Source organism: Scomber japonicus, chromosome 12 (assembly GCF_027409825.1).
Source record: "Scomber japonicus isolate fScoJap1 chromosome 12, fScoJap1.pri, whole genome shotgun sequence".
In the NCBI taxonomy this organism is placed as follows: Eukaryota; Metazoa; Chordata; class Actinopteri; order Scombriformes; family Scombridae; genus Scomber; species Scomber japonicus.
Window position 1 is genome coordinate 23866312 of NC_070589.1, and position 24284 is coordinate 23890595.

The 24284-nt window shown below is 40.1% G+C and overlaps 1 protein-coding gene across 1 annotated transcript in view; it reads left to right on the top strand.

Annotated features, from left to right (window-relative positions):
• LOC128369270 (insulin receptor-like) overlaps window positions 1–24284 on the top strand; it is a 54324-nt gene that overhangs the window by 20410 nt on the left and 9630 nt on the right. Inside the window, exons 3-10 of the mRNA XM_053330275.1 lie at window positions 10194–10530; window positions 14783–14922; window positions 15267–15411; window positions 15772–15986; window positions 17406–17532; window positions 18060–18313; window positions 22487–22654; window positions 23870–24068. Of these exons, the coding sequence (XP_053186250.1) occupies window positions 10194–10530; window positions 14783–14922; window positions 15267–15411; window positions 15772–15986; window positions 17406–17532; window positions 18060–18313; window positions 22487–22654; window positions 23870–24068 (1585 nt within the window). The remainder of the gene's footprint in view (window positions 1–10193; window positions 10531–14782; window positions 14923–15266; window positions 15412–15771; window positions 15987–17405; window positions 17533–18059; window positions 18314–22486; window positions 22655–23869; window positions 24069–24284) is intronic.

The window sequence follows — 24284 nt, forward strand, 5'->3', positions numbered from 1 at the left end:
CCTCCGTACAGACTGCTGTGATTTTATTGTAGGACCGCAGTTTCTTTTCCAGGATGTGACACAGTGTCAGGTCAAACATCATCCAAACACAATTTCTACTGTACGTGCACACATGGCTAGCGAGTGTATTACAAGGTAAGGGCTATAGATTTTCTTATTAGCTGGTAGATTACCTGTCCGAAAGAAGCATTATAAACCCTGCACCAGGTTTGAATTGTTTTTCTTTCTTTCTTTCTTTCCTCTGTGCAAAGACGTCTGAACCAATAGTCCACTGGTCTGTGATGCTTTGTTTTTTCTTTTCTTACTTGATGTAGAGGCTCGTTTTATTTATATAGATTGTGCTGTTTTAAATTGTCAAAGTAAGTGAAACTTTATTCAATCAGTGCTTAAAACCAGGGTTTAAAGTGTTAAAATGTATTTGAATAGATATTTTTTTTAAAAACAAAAGGCAAAGGTGGGGCTGTTTGCGCACTCAAATCTGCAAGTTCCCAGATCTTTATTAATGCCTTCCACCTGCAAGGAAGCACAAAAAATCAGGGCAAGGAAGCGTCAATAAAATATTGAAAATAAACTGGTCAGTAGATGAGATCTAAACACTCAACAGAGTCGTGGTGAAGCAAAACAGAAGCTGCTGTGTATTTAAATTGGCCACAGCAAAGTGGATGTAAATGTAATGTGTAATGTGGCAGAAAACGTGCCCCACGATCCCCTGTATCAGGACCTTTTTATAACTCATTTAGTAGATTTTAAAAAGTACTTGATATCTTTTGCAAAACTTTGGTTTGTAATCATGAAGCGTTCATGAAAAGGAATGAGGAAAGATCAGACAGACGCTTACCAGTCATAAAAATCTGTCATGTTTTTTTCACTGCCTCAGAAGTCGCTCTCTTCATAGTTCAATATGGAGAGGGCTTTTCTACTACCCTAAATCCAAAACGTTCTCAGTTACCCCCCCTCCCACACACACACACACACAGACAGACAGACACGCACACACACACACACACACACACACACACACACACACACACACACCAACTCCTTTTCCTTTGAGCTGACTTAACTGCTCTGGCACTCAGGCTTGTGGAGCTGCACCCTGCGAACCCTCGCCGTTCAGCTACTGGAGCCATTCCCATGGAATCCCAGACATTTCAGGCATTTGTTAAAGCTGGGCCGACAGGCGTTTCTTCACCGCTGTACGCGCTCACACTAACCATAGCCATTCGATTTACAACAGCTCACTGCTGTTTTACTGCTCATTTAATCAGACCCACAGGATTTTTTTTTTTAATCTACTCTCTCACAACTTTGATCCAGATGGGTTTTTTTTTATTTCTTTTGTCATTTTAGTATTAAATGAGACAGCTTGAGTGGCAATGTATTAATCATCATGTTATTGTATCAGATGTTTTATTTATTTTCTTGAGTGGTTAGAGATGTGTGTGTGTGTGCAGAATATTACATATAATATCACACTTCACTCCAATAAAATAACACATTGTAATCAATGCTGCAAATGAATGAAGAGGTGAAAAAACATCATCTACCGGTGCTCTTGGAAATTGTATTCTGTGAAAAGAAGTTGATGCGGGGACACACGTGTAACTGATTTTGGCATCTTAGTGCCTTGAAGGCTCCAAGTAGTGTTTTACTGCAGTCCAAAAGAAAAATCAGATGTGGAGTATTGAAGAGAGAGAAGGCAGTGAATTTGTACATATAAAACACAAAATATACATTAACACTATAACTCGACTCAAGCAGTATCTCCCCTATCATACTAATACATTAAGAGGCTACTATCTTGATTCATTGATCCATTCGGTCCTATAACATTTGGAAAGTCTAGCTGCATGATTTAAGTTATTTTATCCCTATTCAAGTTAGCAGAGAGCTAACTGGAAGTTAACCAGCTTGGCCGGTGTGGATTACCGTAATTACCTGTAATCCAGAAACAAAAAATAACAGAGCAAGTGGAAGTAGATCAGAAAACAAAGGAAAGTTTGTTCTTAAATATGAGAAAATATAGAAGGGATTAGAAATAAAGGCCTCTCTGTAATATATGTATGTGCTTCTAATTAAGGCCTGTTACTCTCTGCTCTTTAGGTAAGAGAAATGTTTAATTTATTATTATGGTTTTGTTTTCATTCTTGATATTCCAAATGGTTGTTGATTAAATAAAAGGCATGAACGAGGTCTTAACATCTCTACTAATTAGTAATATAACATCTTTTTCCTTAGAGGTTCTCTTGTTTCTCGAAAGTGTTCACATTTCAGATTTTCTTTTTGTTTATACCGCACAGTTAGCGCTTGAGGCTGCCAGAAATGTAAAATACTACCTTCCAAAGCCGTAATGTCGTAAATAAAGATCCTCTTCTCTCTAAGTGCAGCAGTCACTCTGACCTCTGAATAAAAAAACAAGTTAATGATTAAAACCTTGTAGCCAAACTTTGCCAAGTACACATACTTCTAGATGCAAGAAATTCATTAAGTTCTCATAAAGCTGTTGAAAGTGCAACTCTGGTTTGTTTTCATCCTGCTAACATTTTAAAATTATTTTTACTGTGGCACTCTTAGAAAGAAAAGTAATTGCATTAAAATTATAATTTAAAAAAACAGACAACGGATGTTTTGATGTGGCATTAATGACATAAATATAACATAAATGCTTTTGATGTTATAACAGTTGGTCAAAGTCAACCATAGAGATGTATTATTACCATTATTTCAGCCTGACACTGAACCCTGGAAGGAAATGAAGATTCAAGGCCATACCGTGCGTCATTTGCCTGTCAAACAGGCAGTGTAATTGCCCATCAATGAGTGCACAGTGTTTATCATTTCTATTCCAGTCACGGACAAACTGGATATCCTGCCTTCAGATGACAGTGGCGGCAGGGCTACATTAAAAACAAAAAGTGCTTTTTCATGTTGTTTGTGTGTTTTTGTTCTATTAAAGAAGGACAAGGCCAGTTAATGAAATTGTTTACGGTTCCTGTTGTTACCCCAGTCATCTCAGCCTGAGCCCTGCTGCTGCTGTTGCTACTGCTGAGTCAGACCAGATGACAAGTGGTTACTAGGAAAAAATGAGACAAGTAAACCTCGGTCATTATCTTCGTTTTTTTTATAAAGTCACGTTCAGGCTGTAATTTCGCTGACGTACTGTATTCCTCTGTGTTTTCATTATGGCTCGCTAATTAATTTAGCTTCAATCTGAATTCGATTGATGGCAGATTGTTGTTGTGTCTTAATCTTCCTGATCTGTAGTTTGATGCATGATTGAATGTTTTGACGTCAATTATTATGAGATTTATTATCAGTCCCCACAGACATCTGACACAGACTGACTCAGTAAAATGGGTTTCAATGTGAGACTGTTTCATGTTGTTTTTTTATGCTCATGCTGTTTTTTTGTTTTTTGTCTCAAAAGAAATAAAAATGTGACATAACTCAGATTAGGTGAGGCTCATTTCCTGCTAATCTATCATTATTATTTATTTGGGACTGGAACTGACTGTTATTTTTTCAATTCACTGGGTTGGGTTGTTAAATGTGACTTAAAGCCCAATATTCAGTTTTAAATGAAATAAAACAGAAAAGAAAAAAACAAAGAGGAAGCAGCAAGACCTTACATTTGAGGTGGTGGTAATGTTTGGCATTTCGGTTGATTAATGATTGAATTGTTGATTTATTTTGTGTCAGTGAACTAATCAATTGATTGATTTGTTTAATAGCCCATTCTCACCCCTTAATAAAAGCTTTCAATGTCTGCAGGCAGTCCAGACAACACTGTCCAGACAATTTGGTCATTATCACTGATGAATATTTGACGATAAACAATTATTTTAACTTCCTTAACTCATTTAAAGCTTAAACACAGCAATGAAAGACGTTTATCTGAATTGTGTTCAGTCAAGAAGGCCTGTGGTTGTTTTCATGATAATGAAGTAATTAATCAGTTGTGTAATTGGCGACATTTTCCACAGTCACTGGTTTTCCTTTTATAGAAAATATTACATTTTAGTAAGCATTTTCTTGTTTCTCTTTCTCTGGACTCTTCTTCAAAGTCAACTTCTAGACTCTCTTACACTTGATTGATACATGTATTGTTTATTTATCCATCCATTTTCACTCCTCACTCTCATTCTTATTAACATTATTGAAGAGCTTTGGAAAGCAGAGACATGTTTGGAAATGAAAGTAGGGACTATATAACATCTGTTTCTCACTAGTAGAGAGGAAATCAGGCCGCTGTAGACGGCTGTGCGTGTGTGTGTGTGCGTGTGTGTGCGCGTGTGTGCATCAGGGCAGAGATATCAGTCATCACCAAAAGCAGATCATCCAGGATGGTATGTTTGCATCTAAATTTGATGCGCTAAGGGTGCTGTCGGGGATTTTGGAAATTTGTTTGGGACCTACAAATGTTAAATATGGCGATACTATTTAATCACATTGGATAAAGAGACAAAGGCGAAAGGCTCGGACATCTGGCTCATATTTGCATCCATTGTTTGTCTGACATGTTGTGTTCTTACAGTCTGTTTTTCTGGTACTATACAGTTATTAAGTTGTCTGCTAGTATCATCTGTCTGCCTGCTGTATATAGACAGAGCTGTAGGTTATGGACCTGCCAGTACTCAACAAACATCTCTAGAGGCCTTCTGTCATATTTAATTACTAAAAGCAGCCTCATGTGCCATCCTGATGAAGACTCACATTTTTTTTTATATTCAAGAAGAGTTGTTGGCCCGCAGTCTTATACTGTGCAGTCAGAGACAACAATACACACTATCCATTCACCTTTACACACCTTTAGTTAACCTAAATAAGAACCATTGACATATTGTAAAGGTCTAATTGTTAATTCAGTGCCAAAAAATTAGGTGAAGAATAAGGTTCACTATATAATTGTCTGCTTGAAAAATATAGTTTGGGTTGTTTTAGCAAACAGAATAAAGGACATTCAGTCATCATTTGTGTTAAAACATGGGTTCATCCTTATATACTGCCTGGTGAACTTGAACCAGCAATTAATGAAACCTTTGTGTTGCAAAGAGTATTAAAGCTGCTGGCCTGTCAAGTTGTCAGTTGGTTTAAATTGTCAAAAATTGTGGAAAGAGATAGAATATCAGCATATTCAAAAGCACTTTGTTTGTTCTTGCTTAGGTACCTCTCCTCTGGGCTTTCAGCAAAAACTTCTTTCATAAGACACTAAATACTGCCCTTGTCATAGCCATGGAATTTTAATTACCAACCAGCGCACCACTGTGCTCCGCTTGGCATTTTCTGGGATCTAATATGATCTGAATGCAAAACGTCTGAATCTGCTGTCAAATAAAAAGAACACCACAAAATGATTTTACAGGTGATTGTGGTCGTTGGCAAGTTACAGAGGTTGTTAAATTTAGGCAGAAATCCCAGAGTTTTAGGATACAGTGAAGTTTGATACAACCCTCCTTTGCTTATATAAATACATTTCTAATTTATTACTGGTGTGATCTCTTATGTTAACAGAAACAATATATAGGGAACTCTGGTGACTCTTCGTGCAGCACGTGCGTTGGTTGCAAAACTGTCCGATTCAGCAGACAGGGAACTGTTTCGTATGAGTCATTCCTCGCCAGCGATGTGGATTCTTTCTGCCTTTTCGACACCCCACGTTGTTGAAGCTCGCTATTGGCTGGCAGCCTGGGCAAATCTGTTTCTTCACCTCCCGTTTCCAAGTTGGCATCGTCCTGACAGGCTGTATTCATCTCTGTCAAACAGGGGCCGCGGTTGTGTTGGTTTGTTGTTGTTGTCCATTTTGGGGCCTCTGGGATTGAGCGTCTCATTGTGTGGCTCGGCTCCCCTCGTCCAAGTGAAACCTCTACTAATGAGATAAAGAGTCGGGTATTTCTGCAGCATTATTCGCCGATTTTCATGTGCACTTTGCACAAACTGCATGTCAAGAGATCAGACAGGCCCAGGCCAGCATGCCAGAGGAACCAGCGTAATAAGAATAAGAAGGAGTTCAGAGACGAGCGGAGACACACTTACTCAATACTTTTCTTTTTTTTAAATACATTGCCAGCTGTAAACAGACCTAAGTCCAACTGCAGACCCAGCATTTGCCTCCCCAAGTAACCCATTGATTTATTGTTGTCAAATGATTTTACTCTGTTTAAATGGAAGATAAGTAAAGAAGATGCTGACAAGACCGAACACAAGCTGAGCATAACTAATTGACACAGACGAAACAGAGAAAAGGCTGTTGATCTTCGTGAATGTTGCTAGCTGTCGGGCCCATTATGAAAAAGAAACTGGGCCCAGTATTGAGAGATTTGCATGTTTTAAGGAAAGAATGACAGTCTCCTCAGCGTCCTTCTCGCTCTGGGAGATCAAAGATAGCTTGGGGTGGCCCCACTCTCAAAGATCCTCAGGGTCCTGACCTTGAAAACTTTTTTGACAAGCACAAGAAACAAGTCTATCTGCTTCAGTGTGGTCACCGTTGTTGCCTCTATGATAATCGTGAACAATACCGCTAATTTAGCCAGCAGCATTTCTTTCAGCTCTGCAGATATGGCCAAGTCAGCTGCTGGCGAAGCGGACTGTGAAAATCTTTTGGACAGTGAGTGGTTTGTTTTGGTGCTTCATGAAAGTGGTTGCCCGCTAGTTCTCTCAGGTGGCACTCAGCGCATGTCTACAGTTAGACGTCAGTCACTGAAATGGACTGACCCACATTAACCTCTTCTTTTTTTTCCTACTAAAACTGTATCTACTGGTACCTCTGATTAAAAAAAATAATACATGTGACCTTTAAACCTTTAGAAGTTGCATTTTAGGGCTGCAACTGATTGATTTTCAGTATTTATTATTATTAGTTCATTCAGTTATTACAGTTAGACTTACTTTGTCTATAAATATATTTTTTTTAAACTGTCTGTATTTAGCATATGCTCAATTTAAAAAAAAAAAAAAAAAAAAAAAAAAAAAAAAAAAAAATTCTTGCTTAATTAATTATTTAATTTGTCAAAATTATTTTATGTTATATGTATCAATCTCTTATAGTTAGAGCTCTAATGCAGTGTTTTATACTCACTTAAGCACTTTTTTCTCTGCATTGTAAATATGCATATAAATATGTATATATGTATAATATAAGCAGCAAGTGAATCATTTTTTGTAGTCAACATCATTAATTGAATAATAATTTTGTTTGTGCTGCAACATTTTAATGGCTTTCACTCACAAATTATTTGCATCCTTTTGGAAGGAAAAATAAAAGACACCGGCCTGACAACAAAACACAAAACACATTTTCAGGAATTTCTTAATCTTAAATTTCTGATTTTAATCATCAGAGCAGGTGTCAGTTACTCAAACACGTGTCTCGGTTTGGAAGGAATTTTTTCCCAGTTGTTCGGAGTTGTTGAGGTCTGTAAAAACTCTAATGACTTGTGGACATGATAAGGCATGATTCACCACCCGAGGCACGGAGATGTTCAGCACAATACCAACATTACATGAGTATGAACCCATTACTGCTGAATGCCCCATCTTTCTCTCAACAACAGACCAGATGAAAAGATTTTGCAGGAGCTTTCTGCATTTTTTTTCCGTCCAAGATTTATGTGCATTAAAAACAATTCAAAAGCTCTTCAGAATAATTTGTACTTCTGATGAGCACAAAAGAAGCCAGTGAGACTTAAAGAGTAGAGGAGTGCAGCTCACTTTAGTTCAGCCCCAGTCTGGCTCTCGTGGTGTTTTTTTTTCTCCTTTTTTTTTTTCCCCTGCATACCTCCCACTGCTGCTGCTGCTGTCTGACTGGCTGAGAGAGAAGAGAGAGGGACACAAAGGGTTAAACAGTGCGCCTGTCTTCCTTGGAGATGGGAGAGGCCATTTGAATGGCTAGCCAACACATTGGCTAAGGCTGAGGGTGGATCTGCTGCTGGGTCTGTGCTACGGCATGGAGCCCTGCTAGAGGATCAGGAGTCAGTGGAAGCATACAGTTTGTGTGTGTATATAAGTGTGTGCGTTTGTGTGTGTGCGTGTGTGTGTGTGTGTGTGTGTGTGTGTGTGTGTGTGTGTGTGTGTAATAGGCATTTGAGGCAAAGTTGAAGGGCAGGTTTTGAAGCAAACTTTGGAGACTGAATACATACTATCGAAAAGAAAGTTTTATTATTTGTCAGTGTGCAAATCATCCTCAGGACTCTGCAAATCCCTCTGTGGAGTAGATTATTTCAACTGACGCAGATAAAAGGTGGTTATATCATTTGTTTTTCTAGCACCGTGCCCCCTTGTGCTTCCCCCTCTCCCTGCCTTTCTCATATTGCTGCAGCCTTACGCACACACACACTCAGACACACACACATACATTTACTCTTCAGGTGTTTCAAGAGCTTACTTGTGTGAATGCAAGAGGACAGGGGTTTATGTTGTTTTGTTCATTTAAGGGCTGACTTCATGACACTAATGAAACCCAGCAGTTCTGGACAAATCCCCCATGAATCAGGCTCAAAAACAGAGTTAGCGGAGAAAACAATTGCAAAAAAAAAAAAAAAAAAATGTACGGAGTATTAAGACATGCTGTCTTCTGAAACTGGAAGTAAAGCACTTAAATGTCCCTTCCTCTTAGTGCTTTCAATGTCTTTAATGCTATAAAAGACATGCATGCTTACATGTTTACGCTCAACCCCCTAACCTGCCCCTAATCTCAGCGACTCATTACCTCCCCCACTGCTGAACGGTCTTAATCTGGCTCTCCTGGATGAGAAGCTAATCTCGGTGGGCAGGTCATTCAGCTGTGTTTACCTCTGAGAAGCGTCCATCTTTGTGCACTTGTTCTCATGCTTAAGCTACACACCAATACACTCGCACAGTGACACACTCACTCACTCACACACGCACATCTGCGAATCCTGGGAGCCTAATGTTACGTAACCTGCTGATTTACAGGCACACACATGTGCTGATGTATACACAAACACCCAACGTACAGACTTCTCTGTCTGTAGAAGATGGTGTTTATGCCACAGAAACATCACTGAACTTCAGTGTGTTTGTGTGGCTGTCAGAACTCTGTATCTTTCTGCTGTTTATTTCTTCAGCTTACTCACAAGGAGCTTGTGTAGTTCATGTTCCTAGAAAGACGCCAGTGTGTTCAGCTACCTCAGACGATTTGGGGGGTTTGTTGATATTATGATTATTGCAGCCAATACCGAGCAAATACATGGGTATTTATCAGTTATTATTTGTCTTTGTAGTGACGCACAAGGTTTATTTTTATATCATCACTTGTGACAGTGTGTTGTTGTCAGAATTAAGTCGACAACAACTGTGTCAACTGTTTTGGGATTCAGCTGAGGACTATTATCAATTAATTATTATTAATATAAATATGATGTCCCATTACTGATGTCTTGAAATCGCTTATTTTGTCTGTGGTACATTAAAAAACAAGAAGATATTTTAAAGTTAAGACATGAAACAGAAAAGTTTAAATCCTCATATTTGAGTGAAGTCTGCCATTTTTTTTGCTTGCAAAATGACAGACGTGATTAATTATCAAAATGGTTCTCTATTAACTTCTTGTCAATCACAGTCTTATCGTGATTTTCCCCCCTATGTGTCCAAGCTCTTCTGTAGATCAATACACTGTTTTCATTCAGTCATTACAGTCTGCCTTCATATGAGTTAAAAAAAAAAAGGAGCCGAGCAAAGACAGTTTGTCTCACTTACAAAATACCTTATGCTTGGAATGCCAGTTTTTTATTTTGTTAACTCCTTCTGTCTCACTTTCAACAAGCCCTCTGGATAAGTGTCTGTCTTTTTGTCAAATAATGTTGGATCCCTGCTGTTTGTATTGAGTCTGCTTGCTGACCAATGGCAGATGGTCGGTCCTCTGGGCTGCTGGCTCGTGCAGCGAGGAGGGATTTCACTCCTGCTGACACACAGATATGACCGTTGAGACTTCTGTGGAGTTAAAGATGTAAAGCTATACCATCACTTGGGACTGATTAAAATCCCACTGTGTAATCTGGGGAACTGAAATAAAAAGGTGTCTGGATGATGATAAGCTCCTGTTTCCTGTGTTTCTCTTTTTGAAAATCACAATAAGCCCTTAACACGTTGAAATTGACACGTTAACCTTTTTCTTTTACCTCATCTCACGAACATCCTCCAGGCTCTAACCTGACTTTGTTCTTTTCGCCCCGCAGTGTGTCCTGTTCAGTGTAAACACCGTGCTTGCACCAAGGACAACCAGTGCTGTCACGACCAGTGCCTGGGTGGCTGCCTGAAGCCCAACTCAGCCAGTCACTGCGTAGCCTGCCGCAGCCTCCAGGCACAGGGCACCTGTGTGGAGCGCTGTCCTGAAAACCACTACACTTTCAAGGGCTGGCGCTGCATCTCTTTCGCCTTCTGCCAGGAACTCCACAACAGATGCAAGCGTGAAAAGGAGCACAGCAAGAACCCCGACTGCCACGAGTACGTCATCCACAACGGTGCCTGCATCCCTGAGTGTCCCTCTGGCTACACAACCGTCAACTCCTCCTCGTAAGTGGACACTCATGCCGGTCTGATGGGTTCTTGATGGTCTGAAGGAACAATGTGTGATCAGTGAAGTTGGCTGAATATTCAGTATGGAGAGACACTAACGTACATTCATAAACACGTCAGGGTTTAATCCTGGGCCTTTACGTAGGAGCTTGTCAACTTGTTGATATGATGTGTGTAATGCACAGTGCTAAAAATATACACGGCTTCAGTTTACAAATGCATCTTTGCTTACTACAGTCTGAGCATTATTAAAAAGACTCACGTGTATTGAGCAGTGATTATTTTGACCCAGAAAAGGCTGTGACAGGTAACACAAAATTTAGGACGAATAAGCAGAAATTTTACAAACAAGAAATATTCTCATGCGTGGAAAAATACTGAAACCTTGCATAGATTCCTGCCTCTGTTTTCTCCTGTCACTGTGTTTTGTAACAGTGTGACATTGCAGGAACTGAAGGTTCCCTTGCTAAGCTCCCACAGCGCTCTGTGTACTATATGTGCACACACACCTTCTTTGTGTGTGCGTGTATGTATGTGTGTGAGACTGCAGACAGCTAGGTCAAAGTAGTGCAGTGGGAAGCTTGGCACATCTGTGTTTCTGATTTTGACTCAGTATTCATCTGCTACTTTTTTTTTTTTGCCACTCACTCGCTGCACAAAATTGATGGTTGTTTACCAGCTGCTGGTGTCTCTGCATTGCAGCGTTCGAGCTAATGCAGACATGTGAATGTGTTTTTCTCCCCTCTTATCTCGACATCTGTAATTGACAACCTGTTGTGCAATTTATCTCTGTTGCATCCAAACACACTTTCCTCTTTTATAGAAGGGAGTTGTACTTGTGCTGACCTGCCGCTGACCTTCACCGCCTCCCTCTTTGACACCTTCATTGACCGTGACAGGGTTGTTGATTAGAGTGGGCATGCCTGCGAGCACAGACGCTGCAGACACCCCCTCCGATCGTTCTGCTCGGGCAGAGGTTTAAAATACAGCTGGGTCCTTCATGACTTCTTGTCTTTTGTTACAATGTGATGGGCTAGTTCTTTACTGGCTAGCTGGTTGAACACGAGAGGAGGCAGAGAGGCGTTCAGGACAGGCTGTCAGTGCCCCTGGGGCTGCGTGGCCTTGCCTCTCTTTGCTGGCCGTTAAGAGAGAAGGAGGGTTTGGGGGAGAGGGGGGGGGGGGTCTCTCTGGCAAGCAACTGCAGCAGGGTAGTCCAGGCAGCCTGTCACTGACAACTGCGATGACAAGGAGGTGCTGCTGCTGCTGCTGCTGCTGCTGCTGCTGCTGCTGCTGCTGCTGTTGCGTTTGTGTCGTCATGTGTATTTAACCTTTATTTATCCACTGAGGGTTTACCAGGCACGCTGATCTCCTTTAGACCAACATGCACTTTTACATTCATGCACTTACATACTGTACATTCACAGCTGAGAGAGTTTTTTAGTGTGCAGATGAGCGTGAAGTGCCTTGCTCAAGTGCACATAGGCCATTGTTGACAGAAAAGAGGAAAAAGAGTGATGCTGATATTCTTTTAAAATCAGGAAATGGAAGGCAAATATACAAATACTATGTTGATAAGGAGCTAATAAAGCAGTGAGAAGTTGCTCTATTAGCTTGATTGACTTTATCTCCTACATAAACATTATGAGTCGTGCAGCTTTTCGTCAGACATTGAATACGTCCCAGGTCCCATATATTTTGGTGTTTTGACAATGACGATCCTGAAGAAGGCAGTTTGTAGTAGAGTTATGAATGTGTGCAGTGTTTTGTGGTGTTTTGTCATCACCTGGGATCAGCTGATCGATAATGGTCGATAACTTTTTTTTTAGTCTGAACAAAACAAGTTGCATTTTTAGAATACCGTTCTCAGTTGTTTTTATTCAGTAGCCAGAAAGTGAATTACTGACAGATGCCGTTACGTGTTATGTGTTTCTTGGAAATTCAAAACATCATAACATCACTCTCACCGGCCACTTTATTAGAAACACCTGTGCTATCTAATGCTATCCAATACAACAGCCCTGCTATAAATTCAACTTTTACGAAGCTCATACATTTTCAATTTTTGTTCACATTGTCGGAAAAGTGATAATTCTACTTTTTATGTATTATTGAGGTTGTAGTGGGTGCTGTTGGTGGTGTACTGGAGTGCATTAGAATGAAAAGTGTTCCTAATATTTTGCTCCCTTCATGTATGTTGATGGAGGAACACCAGAGCTAAATTGCACAGGTGTGAGTGAATTTTTATAGTTTTTTATATATTAAAAAGGTGCAAGCTTTATTAAAGGTGGCATTGTCAGATGAAAAGCTCAACCGCTAACATCTTCAAAATGACGCTACAATAATTTATTCAAAGGCAGCCTCTCAGCGTGCAGATTTGATCGCTTCTTGAATTTGAATCAACAGTCCTGCTCGACTAAACCTTCAAGCTACCGTTGACCTGTGGCGAACCCTCCTGTACTCATATCTCTTTTCTCTTTTGACTCCCTTTATGTTCCCCTGATGGCTCATCTCTTCTCTCTGGCATCCCTCTCTGTCTTTGGCTTTAAAGTAAGCTGTGGAAATGAAAGTGCTTTGAGCGAGTGTCTCGGCTGAAAGTGCAGATGTGGCACTGGAGAGGGAAAAAGGTCAAGATAGATTAGGGAAGTTATGAGCCAGCTTTTTGTTGTGAAACAACAAACTTCTCTTCCTTTTCAGTTAATTGGTTTGTTTTGTTGCTGAAAGCTGTGAATAATCTCATTTACAAGTATAACATGGCTGCAGCCCACAATGCTCATCTCTGTTATATATTCATCATGTATTTATACGTCAGAGATTAGACAGTGCCATGAAAACCAGAGCACATTAGCTGCCACCCAGCTCCATTATTTGCCTCACACAAAGGAAAACCACATTCTTTTGTAATTGTCCTGTCAGCTTACTCAACTGTTGCTAAACAAAGCCATTCTCACTTCATAAACCAGCCAGCAGCACAAAAAAATACTTTAGCACACCGCAGGACAATGACCTCCGAGCTTAGATCCCATCAATGTGTAATCTTCACTTTAATCACTCTGAAAATGTTCTCTGCTGTGTGAATGTGAGAGGCTGCAGAGGTTACTGTTATACTTTCTGGATTTCACCTCATCAAAGATTGCACTTTGCAGCGTTATGAGTGCTGGGGATTGCACAGATGGCTTTTCAGGAAATAGGTTAACATAGCAAAGCTGCGTCCATATATCTGTTATGAGAAGAGACTCGTTACGAAAACATTATGTAAGCCAGGTTGTTTCGCTCAGCCGTGGAGGTGAAAGGTTGGGGTCAGTTCATTTTTAGTTAATACAAAACAAAAGTTCAAGCTGATCCTCACATGGAGCTGAGTGAGGATTCATTTTCAGTCATTTGTCTTGTGCGTACAGTGCAGGCAGCACACTGTAAACCATAATACATTTTTAAACGAATTATGGATCACATGATCACTTGTTTGTAGAAGGTGTCACTCGTAGTAAACCCACGGAGAATTATCACCCAACTCAAGAGCTTTAAAGCATGTTTCAGTTCATTGTTTTGATTTTCTGACTCACACTTCTACTGTTCCCCGTCACTAGTGTTGAGCAGCGGCTGGTCATTGTTTTCATTGAGAACAGCGACCAAAAACACTTTTTTTTTTAATGCTCAGTATTTATATGGTCAACAGTAAGAACACACAAACAGTGGTAGTCACAATTCGGTGAATTACAAAAGCAGTTTGTTTGTACTTATACTGTTATATTGTTATTGCATACCAGTCTCTTTTAAACTCCTCAACAGTAGCTCTTAACACATGAGATGGTCTGTCCAAAGGCAAAATGGAAATAGGTTTTTTTCTACCACATTAAAATAAAAACCTACTTTTGTTACTGTTATATTTATTAGCGAGAGAACCAGATCTTTCACACAAGAGTTGTTGTAGAAGCAAAAACAGCTAAAAGGAGAACGAATGTTGGATTTGCATTCAACAGGTGGACAGAAAAAGTCAATGCTAATGTTGATCTGTGTATGCTGGATGTGTAGAAAGACAACTGTTTGCTATTAAGTTTGTAAAATCATCTTAAAATGTAATAATATGTCGGTCTTAGATTTTGTTTCCGCCAAATATCAGTTTTTACAGGTTTAGAAGGTGAAAAATGACTGAAATCTTTCATTCAAACACCACCAGTATTGTTACTATGCAGACATACTGTATTTTCTTGGATGACATTGAGTATTAATGTATTTTTCCTTCATTCTGTAGGCTGAACTGCAATCCATGTGCAGGACTCTGTCCCAAAGTGTGTATGGGCCTAAAAACAGTGGACTCGGTCACAGCAGCGCAGGCTTTGAGAGGCTGCACTATTCTCAACGGGAGTCTGGTCATCAACCTACGTGGAGGAAGTGAGTATTCATGGTTTATTTAGTTGAATTAAAATATAGTTTTACAACTGATTTATAGATTCATTAGTTCATCTATAAAAAGTCAGTGAAATATGCCACACTATACTGTGAATATATATAGTGAAAACAATCATTTTTGTGATGAAAATTATGTCATTTAGTTGTTGCTTAAAAAGAAATGAGTGCTGACACAATCTATGATTTAGAGAGATAAAAAAGGTGAGAACGAAATCACATCACGCAGTCTTCAGAGGAGAGTTTGTTGCCAAAGAGCCGCTGCCTGCGAGCTTTAGTGCTCAGAATCAGAAATCACTTCAAAGCTTGTCTCTTTTGGTTTTCTGTAGACAACATAGCAGCTGAACTGGAGGCCAGCCTGGGCCAGCTGGAGGAGATCACTGGCTACCTGACAGTGCGACGTTCCTACGCCCTCGTATCCCTCTCGTTTTTCCGCAAGCTTCGTGTTATTCGTGGAGAGGAAACGGAAATCGGGTGAGACTCTGTCTTCTGAGCCCATCTCATCCTCACCATGTCAGAGCCTCCTCCTGTAATTATGAGTTAAAAGCGGAAGGAGTGACCTTTTCAAAATGTCTCTCTGTGGTAGCTGTTTTTGGTTAGACTTTCCAAAATCATATATGAGGCTTATTCAGATGCTTGCAGCACAATAGACTGCAGTTACAGTAGAAATAAAGAAAACAAAGAAAAGGCTTAAGTTGCAGATTGAAAGCTAACCAAAAGCTGAAATAATTCTCTTCTCATGTTACTCAAGAAGATTTTCCATAACAAGCCTCAGCCGAATGTCATTTTTATCATGAAAAATATGTTAATGCAATCTTCTCTGTTCCTTACCAGGAATTACTCCTTCTATGCCCTTGACAACCAGAACCTGCGCCAGCTCTGGGACTGGTCCAAGCACAACCTGACGATCCTGCAAGGACGCTTGTTTTTCCACTATAACTCCAAACTCTGCATGTCTGAGATCCGCAAGATGGAGGAGGTCACGGGAACCAAAGAGCGAATGGTCAAGAACGAAATCGCCTCCAAGACAAACGGAGACCAGGCCTCATGTAAGCACCTCGGCTCTGGAGGCAGACACGGTTACCACGGCAACGTAAACACAGGATTAGCCCTGGCGCACATGCAAACATAGTCACAGTTACTGTTATGATGGTCATTTCCTCCCCTCCTTTGTTTGCAGATGTCTTTTACGGACACAGTTTAACTAGAAACAATGAGAACAGCAAAGCTCTAAAGATTACATGTTAAACAGTGACATGGTGATATGTGCTGCTTTTGTTCTTTAGATTTTAAATTACATGTATGATTCAAGAGATAATAAAAGTGTAGCTCATCGATGTGCCCATTGCTTTAAAAAAAAAATAGAAACAGGAAACTCTTATCTTCTTTTAATTTGGCATAAGAAAGATTCAGTAAATAGGAAGAGAAGGAGGGGAGTAAGATGCTGTAAAGGTCTCCTCTTAGTTCCCAGTAATCAAAACCTGACCCAGGACCTGAGTCGCATCAGATCCAGATTTTATTCAATCTAATCACTTCTGATAGTATCCAGTCCTGTAGCTCCAGATTTGGGTTTTTTCTGATGTTGTTTTATTCCCCGGTGGATATCTGCAGAATCGCAAGCAGCTCTGATCATGTGTTGTATCATAATCATCACAGGAGAAGAAAAAATGAGGCAGAGAGGAGTGTGGTTTGTTAAGTTCAGGGAAAATGGTCATGGCTCGCTCATTAATTGGTGGTGCATCAGTCTGCCGTCAGAGTCGCTCACTATCACTAACCCTGAAACTTATTTCTGACTGGTCCTGGCTATCTTCAGGTCTCTCTTTTAATCTCATCTATTTTTCAAATTTTTTTTTTTTTGGGTTTAGATTCTTTTATCCACTGGTCCTTTTTATATCATAAAAACATCTACTACACAAACTCCAGGCCAGATTTGAAGGTCAGAACATTGCAGCCTCATGAGCAAATTGAGCCACTGACACCAAACCAGGATAATATTTTCGTTAATTTTCCTTCATGAAGTATTTTGAAATAATTTTATGTGATCCCCTCATCTTCTCTTCAGATTGTTTTTGTCAGTTACCCTTTCAGAGAGCTTTGAAACATTGCTTAGCATCCAAGTTATGTAATTATGTCCTCTCCAATCTTACTGAAAGCAAAGACAGACTCAAATGAGCACAATAAATAAGATATTTTTGATATGTTAGTTGAAGACCATGGCACACCCATTCTGTCTTTGATTTTAAACTTAGGAAGGTAGCTCACAGTCTTATCTAACTCTTATCTACCCAGAAATGATTGAGTGGGTGAGGAAGGGCGACTCCTTCAGGTATCAGATTATTTTCATACTAAATCAGCAAAAACTTGTGTTTCTCCACTGATATGTCCCCATAACAGAGATTTAAAAACTTACACAATGACCTCTGTCCTTATCCATTTATTGCTTTTCATTGACTAATGTCTTTCCTCAGGTGAGAACCATGTGTTGAAGTTCACCCAGATCCGAACCATGAGCGATAAAATAATGGTCAAGTGGGAAGCCTTCTGGCCTCCAGACTTCAGAGACCTGCTGGGCTTCATGGTGCTCTACAAAGAAGCGTAAGTTAATGTTCAGTCATGAGGTCACAGTCCCAAGCAGACTTGGATCCCTGCCAGAAAAAATATTGTTTTCAGCTGCTTAAGTACTTTATAGATAAGAAAAGGCTGAATACAACAGAACAGTTAGATCAGCTGGATAATGATAAAGTAAATTCCTGATTCACTGACTCATTTACGACATTTGGAGAAAATTGTGGCAACTTTGGAACATCTGAAACGCATCACTGATCAGATACGTTATGCAAAATGTATGAAAAACATCAAATTTGCTGTCTGTTCTGATTCAAAACTTAAAACAAATCTTTTGTCCGGGTTTTGTTTGTGGAAAGTCACACAGAACCTCAGGTGATCCTGCTCAGATAGATCAAGTCCAGTTGTGTCTGTTGCCCCCCCCGCCAGCTCTCTGGTCAAATAAATATGATAAAGTGCTGGGAACCAGTGTGTGCTCTTCAATAAAACACAATTTTACACCCCAGCAACACATTTTTCATTAACATTTTCACTGTGTTTTTTTTTCTTCTCGACAGACCTTTTCAGAACGTAACCGAGTTTGACGGACAGGACGCCTGCGGCTCCAACAGCTGGGTGATTGCTGACGTGGACCCTCCGCCTAGAGCCACCGAGTCGGACAAAGAGCATTTTGAGCCAGGTCATCTCATCCTGCCGCTGAAGCCCTGGACACAGTACGCTATAATGGTGAAGACCCAACTCTCAGCTTCTGATGAACACCAGGTCCACGGAGCCAAGAGCGAGATCATCTATGTGCGCACCAACGCCACCAGTAAGACTGATTCAGATTTATTCACTGGTCCTTTAGCAAGAAGTACATCCATCACTCCTGATAATTTATATTATGTTCAAGGTTTGGTTGAATTTGGCATCAGTCTGTAATAAGTGGACGATGGGGACAAAATCAAATATGATGAAATATTTGACCCAATGATCTTGATATTGCAACAATATTGATGGGGATGACTATTACTGATTTCACATAATATTTACACAATGAGATTTTTGATAATTATCAGTAATGTGGATATAATGACTAACAGAACAGTTAGATCAGTCTGGTAAGTTCAGAATATAACATTACTTTAAAACTAGGAAAAGACAACACTTGCGAGATATATTACGATCTCCAATATCTAAGGCGACATCTCATATCATAATACTGACATAACGTTGCTATATTGCCCAGCCCTCGTCTAGAAGACCTCACCCACCATTACGGGAACTTAATGAGCTGTAACCTAACATGTAGTCAACATACTTGTTGTTTGTCCGTATAAACTAGATTTTTTGCACACTGTTGGGAGTATGCTACTCACTTAAATTACATTTCCCAGTAATGTTAGGGTCGCATAAATATTTTCCAAATCATGCAACATTTCTAGTAGTGAGTATTGAAGTTTCCACAAAGATACACATAAATGTTTCTGTAAACCTACACAAAAAGCGTGATTATGGGTAAATGTAAGTCACAGAAGCTCATGGAGAAGCCCACCTGCACATCTTCTGTTTAATTAGTTTGGTGCTGAGAAGAAGCTAAATGTGCAAGTGGAAATTAAACCAGATCGTAAAAGTGTCTGAACGACCGTCGTCCACATAAACCTACGTACAGCTGCATGTTGCCATCTTTTCTCTACCATGTTTTTCACCTGCACCGCACCCATTCAAAGGAGAATCGAGCAGTGTTCTGGTTTTGCAGTACGGCTGCTGTCAGCTGCCAGCACGTCATTTGGAGCCATCCTGTCTCGAGGCTCACTCTTAGTCTGCTGCCCATCTCGTTCAGTCTCTGTCGCTTCACTCCTGTCGACCCCTCCATTAATTTAATGATAGTGATGTTTAAAAGTCATTACATACAGTCAAAAGTTTGGACACACCGTCTCATTCAAGTGAACAGGAAGATGTGTCCAAACTTTTGACTGGTGCTGTACATGAAAGAAAATCAATAATTGTGCCACTAATTTCATTCCCACAGCAACACTCGCTTTACCAAACAGCACAAGATAAAAATGGTGCCACCTTTTCATCGACGTATATATATAAAACAGCTAAGCACAACTGAGGACTGAAGACATACACGCTCAGGTTATGGGAAGGTTACAGGTCGTTGAGTTCTCCTATTAAAAACCAGGCCGCTACATTATAATTAATTTAACTGTTTTTAGGGCCATCTTGAATCCACAGTTCCTGCAGTGTTACTATCATTGACTAGTGGATTCAGTGTTGTGTTTGTCAGTCTGGCTGCTGCCAAAATGTCCTTGGCACCAGAACAGGGAAGAGGAAGGCAGATGTCACGATTCGCCCGAGGTGCCACCGACCTACAGGGTGCTACACAGTGCAAGGTGTCTGCATCAGTCAGTCACGCAGCAATCATAAATCTCTTCCCTAGTACTTAATTGTACTCTGCCACCCACAGAGTGTGCCGTGTGCAGTTTGGGTTTGTCGTAGTCATAATGGCCCGTCTAACTGGCTTCCTTTTACACATTGTGCACTTCCATCCTGATAAACCGCATCAAACATGACATCCCTCTTTCGCACGAAAAAAACAGGCTTCCAGCGGAGACGCATCATTCAGTCAACCAGCCGTGTCAAGGGAGGGTTGTTTTCTACCCGTCTGGCAACCGCTCCGGGTTCCTGGTCTATGTCGTGTCTAACCAGCATAGCTCGTCAGAAGGGCAAAGCTGTCATTACCAATAAGCTGCTGCCGGTGAAACTTTGTCTGACAATGCGGTCGGACCAGTGTGTTGCACCGTCATAAAACATGGGACAACATAATCGCACCGTGACAGCAACGGGTCTCGGGTCTTTGCGTGTCACCTTAGGGTTCAGTCTAACACCACTCCTTCCTCTCATATATTCACCTGCTGACACACTCCTCATGATGTACAGTTGGCAACAAGTAAACGTTTTGTGAGATGATATTTTTGTTATTTCCCTCTCATGACTCCAATGTGAGGCTGGGTATTGTTCTAAGATGTGAAGTGTCTCTTACTTTTACCGCCCACTCAGAAATCTGATTCATATGTCTACTCAAAAAGACGTTTCGCTGAACAATCAGATAGACGGTGAATCCAGTCAGTGTGGATGCCACATGTAGCTGGTAACCTCTTTTTCTACTTTCAGTACGGCAGTTTGTTGTCCGCTTGCCACAGTTGATGCAAATCAGAGCCTGCAAAACACATTCCGATGTACATTAGAAGAAAAAACAATCTGTCCCTGAGAAGAGAGGTTAACTGCCAAAGACATTTTTAGGTTTATTAAATCTCACCAACAGCAACATGCAGCAGAGGCTGGTGCCAGTCTCCGTCCTGCTTTTGCAAATCACAGGCTGAGTCATGTTTATTATGCTGCTTGCATTAGCGCTGTTAATCTTTATTCACTAAGAAGGATCAAATTAAGAATAGAAAAAATATACGTCACATTGCACTTTGTTTTGCAGCTCAGAAATACAAGTAGCTCTACAGTCACAGTGTGTCCTACATGAAGCGATACTGAAATTTCACTCATGCACTACATACCACGTAGGATACGTATCATGCGAGCAAAACAAACTGATGGGAAACTGGTGTGATTAGCAGAGTTATGAAAGTAAACTAGATAAACAATGTCAACAACTTGCCTTAAAAAAGATTATGAAAGCATAAATCGGAAGTACTACTACTAACCACAACTACTTTGTGTTTGTTATGATAAAAAGATACATCTAAGATGAGGGTAAGAAAATCTCTAACGAGCACATAAAAAACCAGCTGGTTGTATGTAAAGTAAATATTTGAGGTTTATGATATAATACCACACCCAAAAAGACTGGAAACAGGAACTGAAACTAAAAATCTAAACCACAGGTAAATACTAAACTATAAATACTACAAAATAACTGAACTACAACTAAAACTGATATATGATTTTACATTAATGATGAATGAAAAGCTGTAAGTTCTGGTTCAGAAGACATGAAAGTGTGTGTAGTTTTTAAAAATGTCTCTAATCTTTTAGTCTTCATTGCCTTGTTAAATATGGACATTTGAAAATTAGATGAAACTGTCGCACTATCATGAGAGCAACACGTACATCAAGTACTGCCAAGTGATGGGGAATACCCAAAGCGAGCAGATGTTGGTCCCACAGCAGCTCGGTGCCATCATGAGTCGTACTGTAACATGAGATGCAAATAAGACTGAAACAACTTCTGCTCTGTTATCTTTGATAAATACTTTGATTAAAAAAAAGATTCATTTGTAGATACAAGCAAAGTGGAACATCAATGTACTAGATGAACACAATGGAAAGATATACAGTAGAGAGATGATATGTGATATGTGATGATATACATATATATATATATATATATATATATATATATATATAAAAATGCGTTCGCTATTTATACTTGATAAATTTAAAACCTGCTGAATCCCACTAAGATCAAACTAGATTTTTGCCGCATTTACAACTAAAACTTTTTATCATATAATCACAAAGTCACACATAAACATGATAAAAAAGGTGTAGGCTACTTTTTTGAAATTATACTTCATATTACTACTTCTCATGACAATCCATTTTACATTTTAGAAACAGGACACATATCATATACCGAATTTCTTAGCTGTACAATCAGCTCATAGTTCAATATACCCAGAGTATTTTCAACAAAGTAATTTAATTTTTTTTAAACAGTTTCATGTTATTGTTGTAATGTAAGTGCTTCCACTGATACTTAATTTAAGAACATTTCATGATTTATTGTTTAATTCATAATTAACTTTACACTTTAAGAAGCATAGGTAATATATATTTGTTCCCATTTATGTTTTAATCCCCATTTATCTTTCAGGTCATTGATTCATATTGTCACATTTTAAATACCACCCTTGCTCACCATACTTAGCAGCAACCATTTCTATTTTTTTCAACAACTTCCCTTTGTACTTCTGTGTTTCCCCAGAGCCCTCTGTCCCGCTGGATCCCATTTCCTCATCCAACTCTTCCTCCCAGATCATCCTCAAGTGGAAATCACCCAATGACCCCAACGGCAACATCACTCACTACCTGGTGTTCTGCCAGCGCCAGCCTGAGGCCAGCGAGCTCTACAAGTTTGACTACTGTCAGAAGGGTGAGCCACATTGTTTGTGGTTGTCTGCGTTTCTGTGGTCGGCTGTTATGTGTTTTGATTGAGAGTGAAAAGATGTCTTTTGTCAGCTTTCAATTAAAGTTAAATTAGTCGTTTATTGGTTGAGAGCACTTCCCACCCAAAAGCTGTTGTTGTGGTTTTATTTTTGACATTTGTAAGTGAGGTTTAATTTGTCCTAGAAGGTCTGACATCTCAACCCACAGTTATCCATGTGAGTTTTAAAGGAATTTTTGGGGCATTTTTGTTTTATCCCTTTTTAATTGAGATATTCACAGTAGAGAGATGACAGGTCCCTAGCCGCACCCAAACCACAAGACATTCGCTCATGATCAGCTCCTCAACCTCTAAATCACTGTATCGCCCATTCCAAGCCATTTTTAATCAAAATGAAAACATTGAAACATCAAAACTACAGAAAAATGTTGAACACATCGTGTCTCAGCAGCAGGAGGATACAGACGGACATGTGAAGTAGAATTGGAAATTGGAAGAAACTTTATTGTGTGTCACGTTAGTAACAGAAATTTCTTGTTGGCACAGCACAAAGACAAAGGCACACAAATGCCACACTAACAAAGCAGAAACAGTAAAAACATTGAATAAGTTATGAATGCTAACATCACCACTGTTATTCAATAATGAATAACGTAAACAAAGTGGCGTCTGTGTGAAGTGAACCTTGTCCCTTAGAGGGAAGTTGCTGCTCTGTACTAACTGAGCAAGAAAATAAGGTGCAGGAATCTTGTTCGGGTGGCATTAAACTGAAACCTGGCACAAGGACAATCAGGATCTGCGTCTCACTCAAGCGCGAGGTCAGGCTAAGTTCAGACATTTATCTCGGTTGAATTATTCCTGTCACAGCCTGACCTACGTCGATGCTCTGCCATCAGTGCCCCTCCATGTTAGCACACAGCCTAGCCCAAACTTTCCTCTTTTGAACTCCCATAACTCCCACACATCCAGGGAAATGGGAGTCCGCGGGGAGGTCGTGTCACTGGTAATTTATCTCCACTAGGAAGGGCGAGGACCTGGGGATGACAATGACAGACGTGGCCCTCAGGCATGTGTGTGTGGGAGGGTGTGTGTATGGATATTTGTGCTTAAAACCGCATAGCACGTGTATGTTTATGTCATCCGTCATCTCATTGTGTGCTTTCTTTCCCCCCTGTGTGGCCATGTCTGTCTCCATTTCACCAGGGATGAAGTTGCCGTCACGGGTGCCCACTCAGGTGGACAGTGACGAGGAGCAGAAGTGGAACCAGACAGAGGAGCAGGGCCAGGGGACACGATGCTGCGCCTGCCCCAAAACGGACAAGGAGCTCAAGAAAGAGAAAGAGGACTCAGAATACCGCAAAACATTTGAAAATTACCTCCACAATGAAGTTTTTGAAATCAAGTAAGACAGCTGACAACACGATTGTCTTTTAGCTATTAAATGTAAGAGAACTGCAGTTTCTTTGCTTTATGATTCATGAACATTGGCCTCAAGAGGATTATTTTTCAAGGTTTGAGTTACACTCCAGCTTTTAAATCCACTGTCTTATAGATTTTCTTTGTCTTCATGTTGTCAGACTCAATCCAGTTCAGCATTGTTTTCATTTTAGCTTCCCAC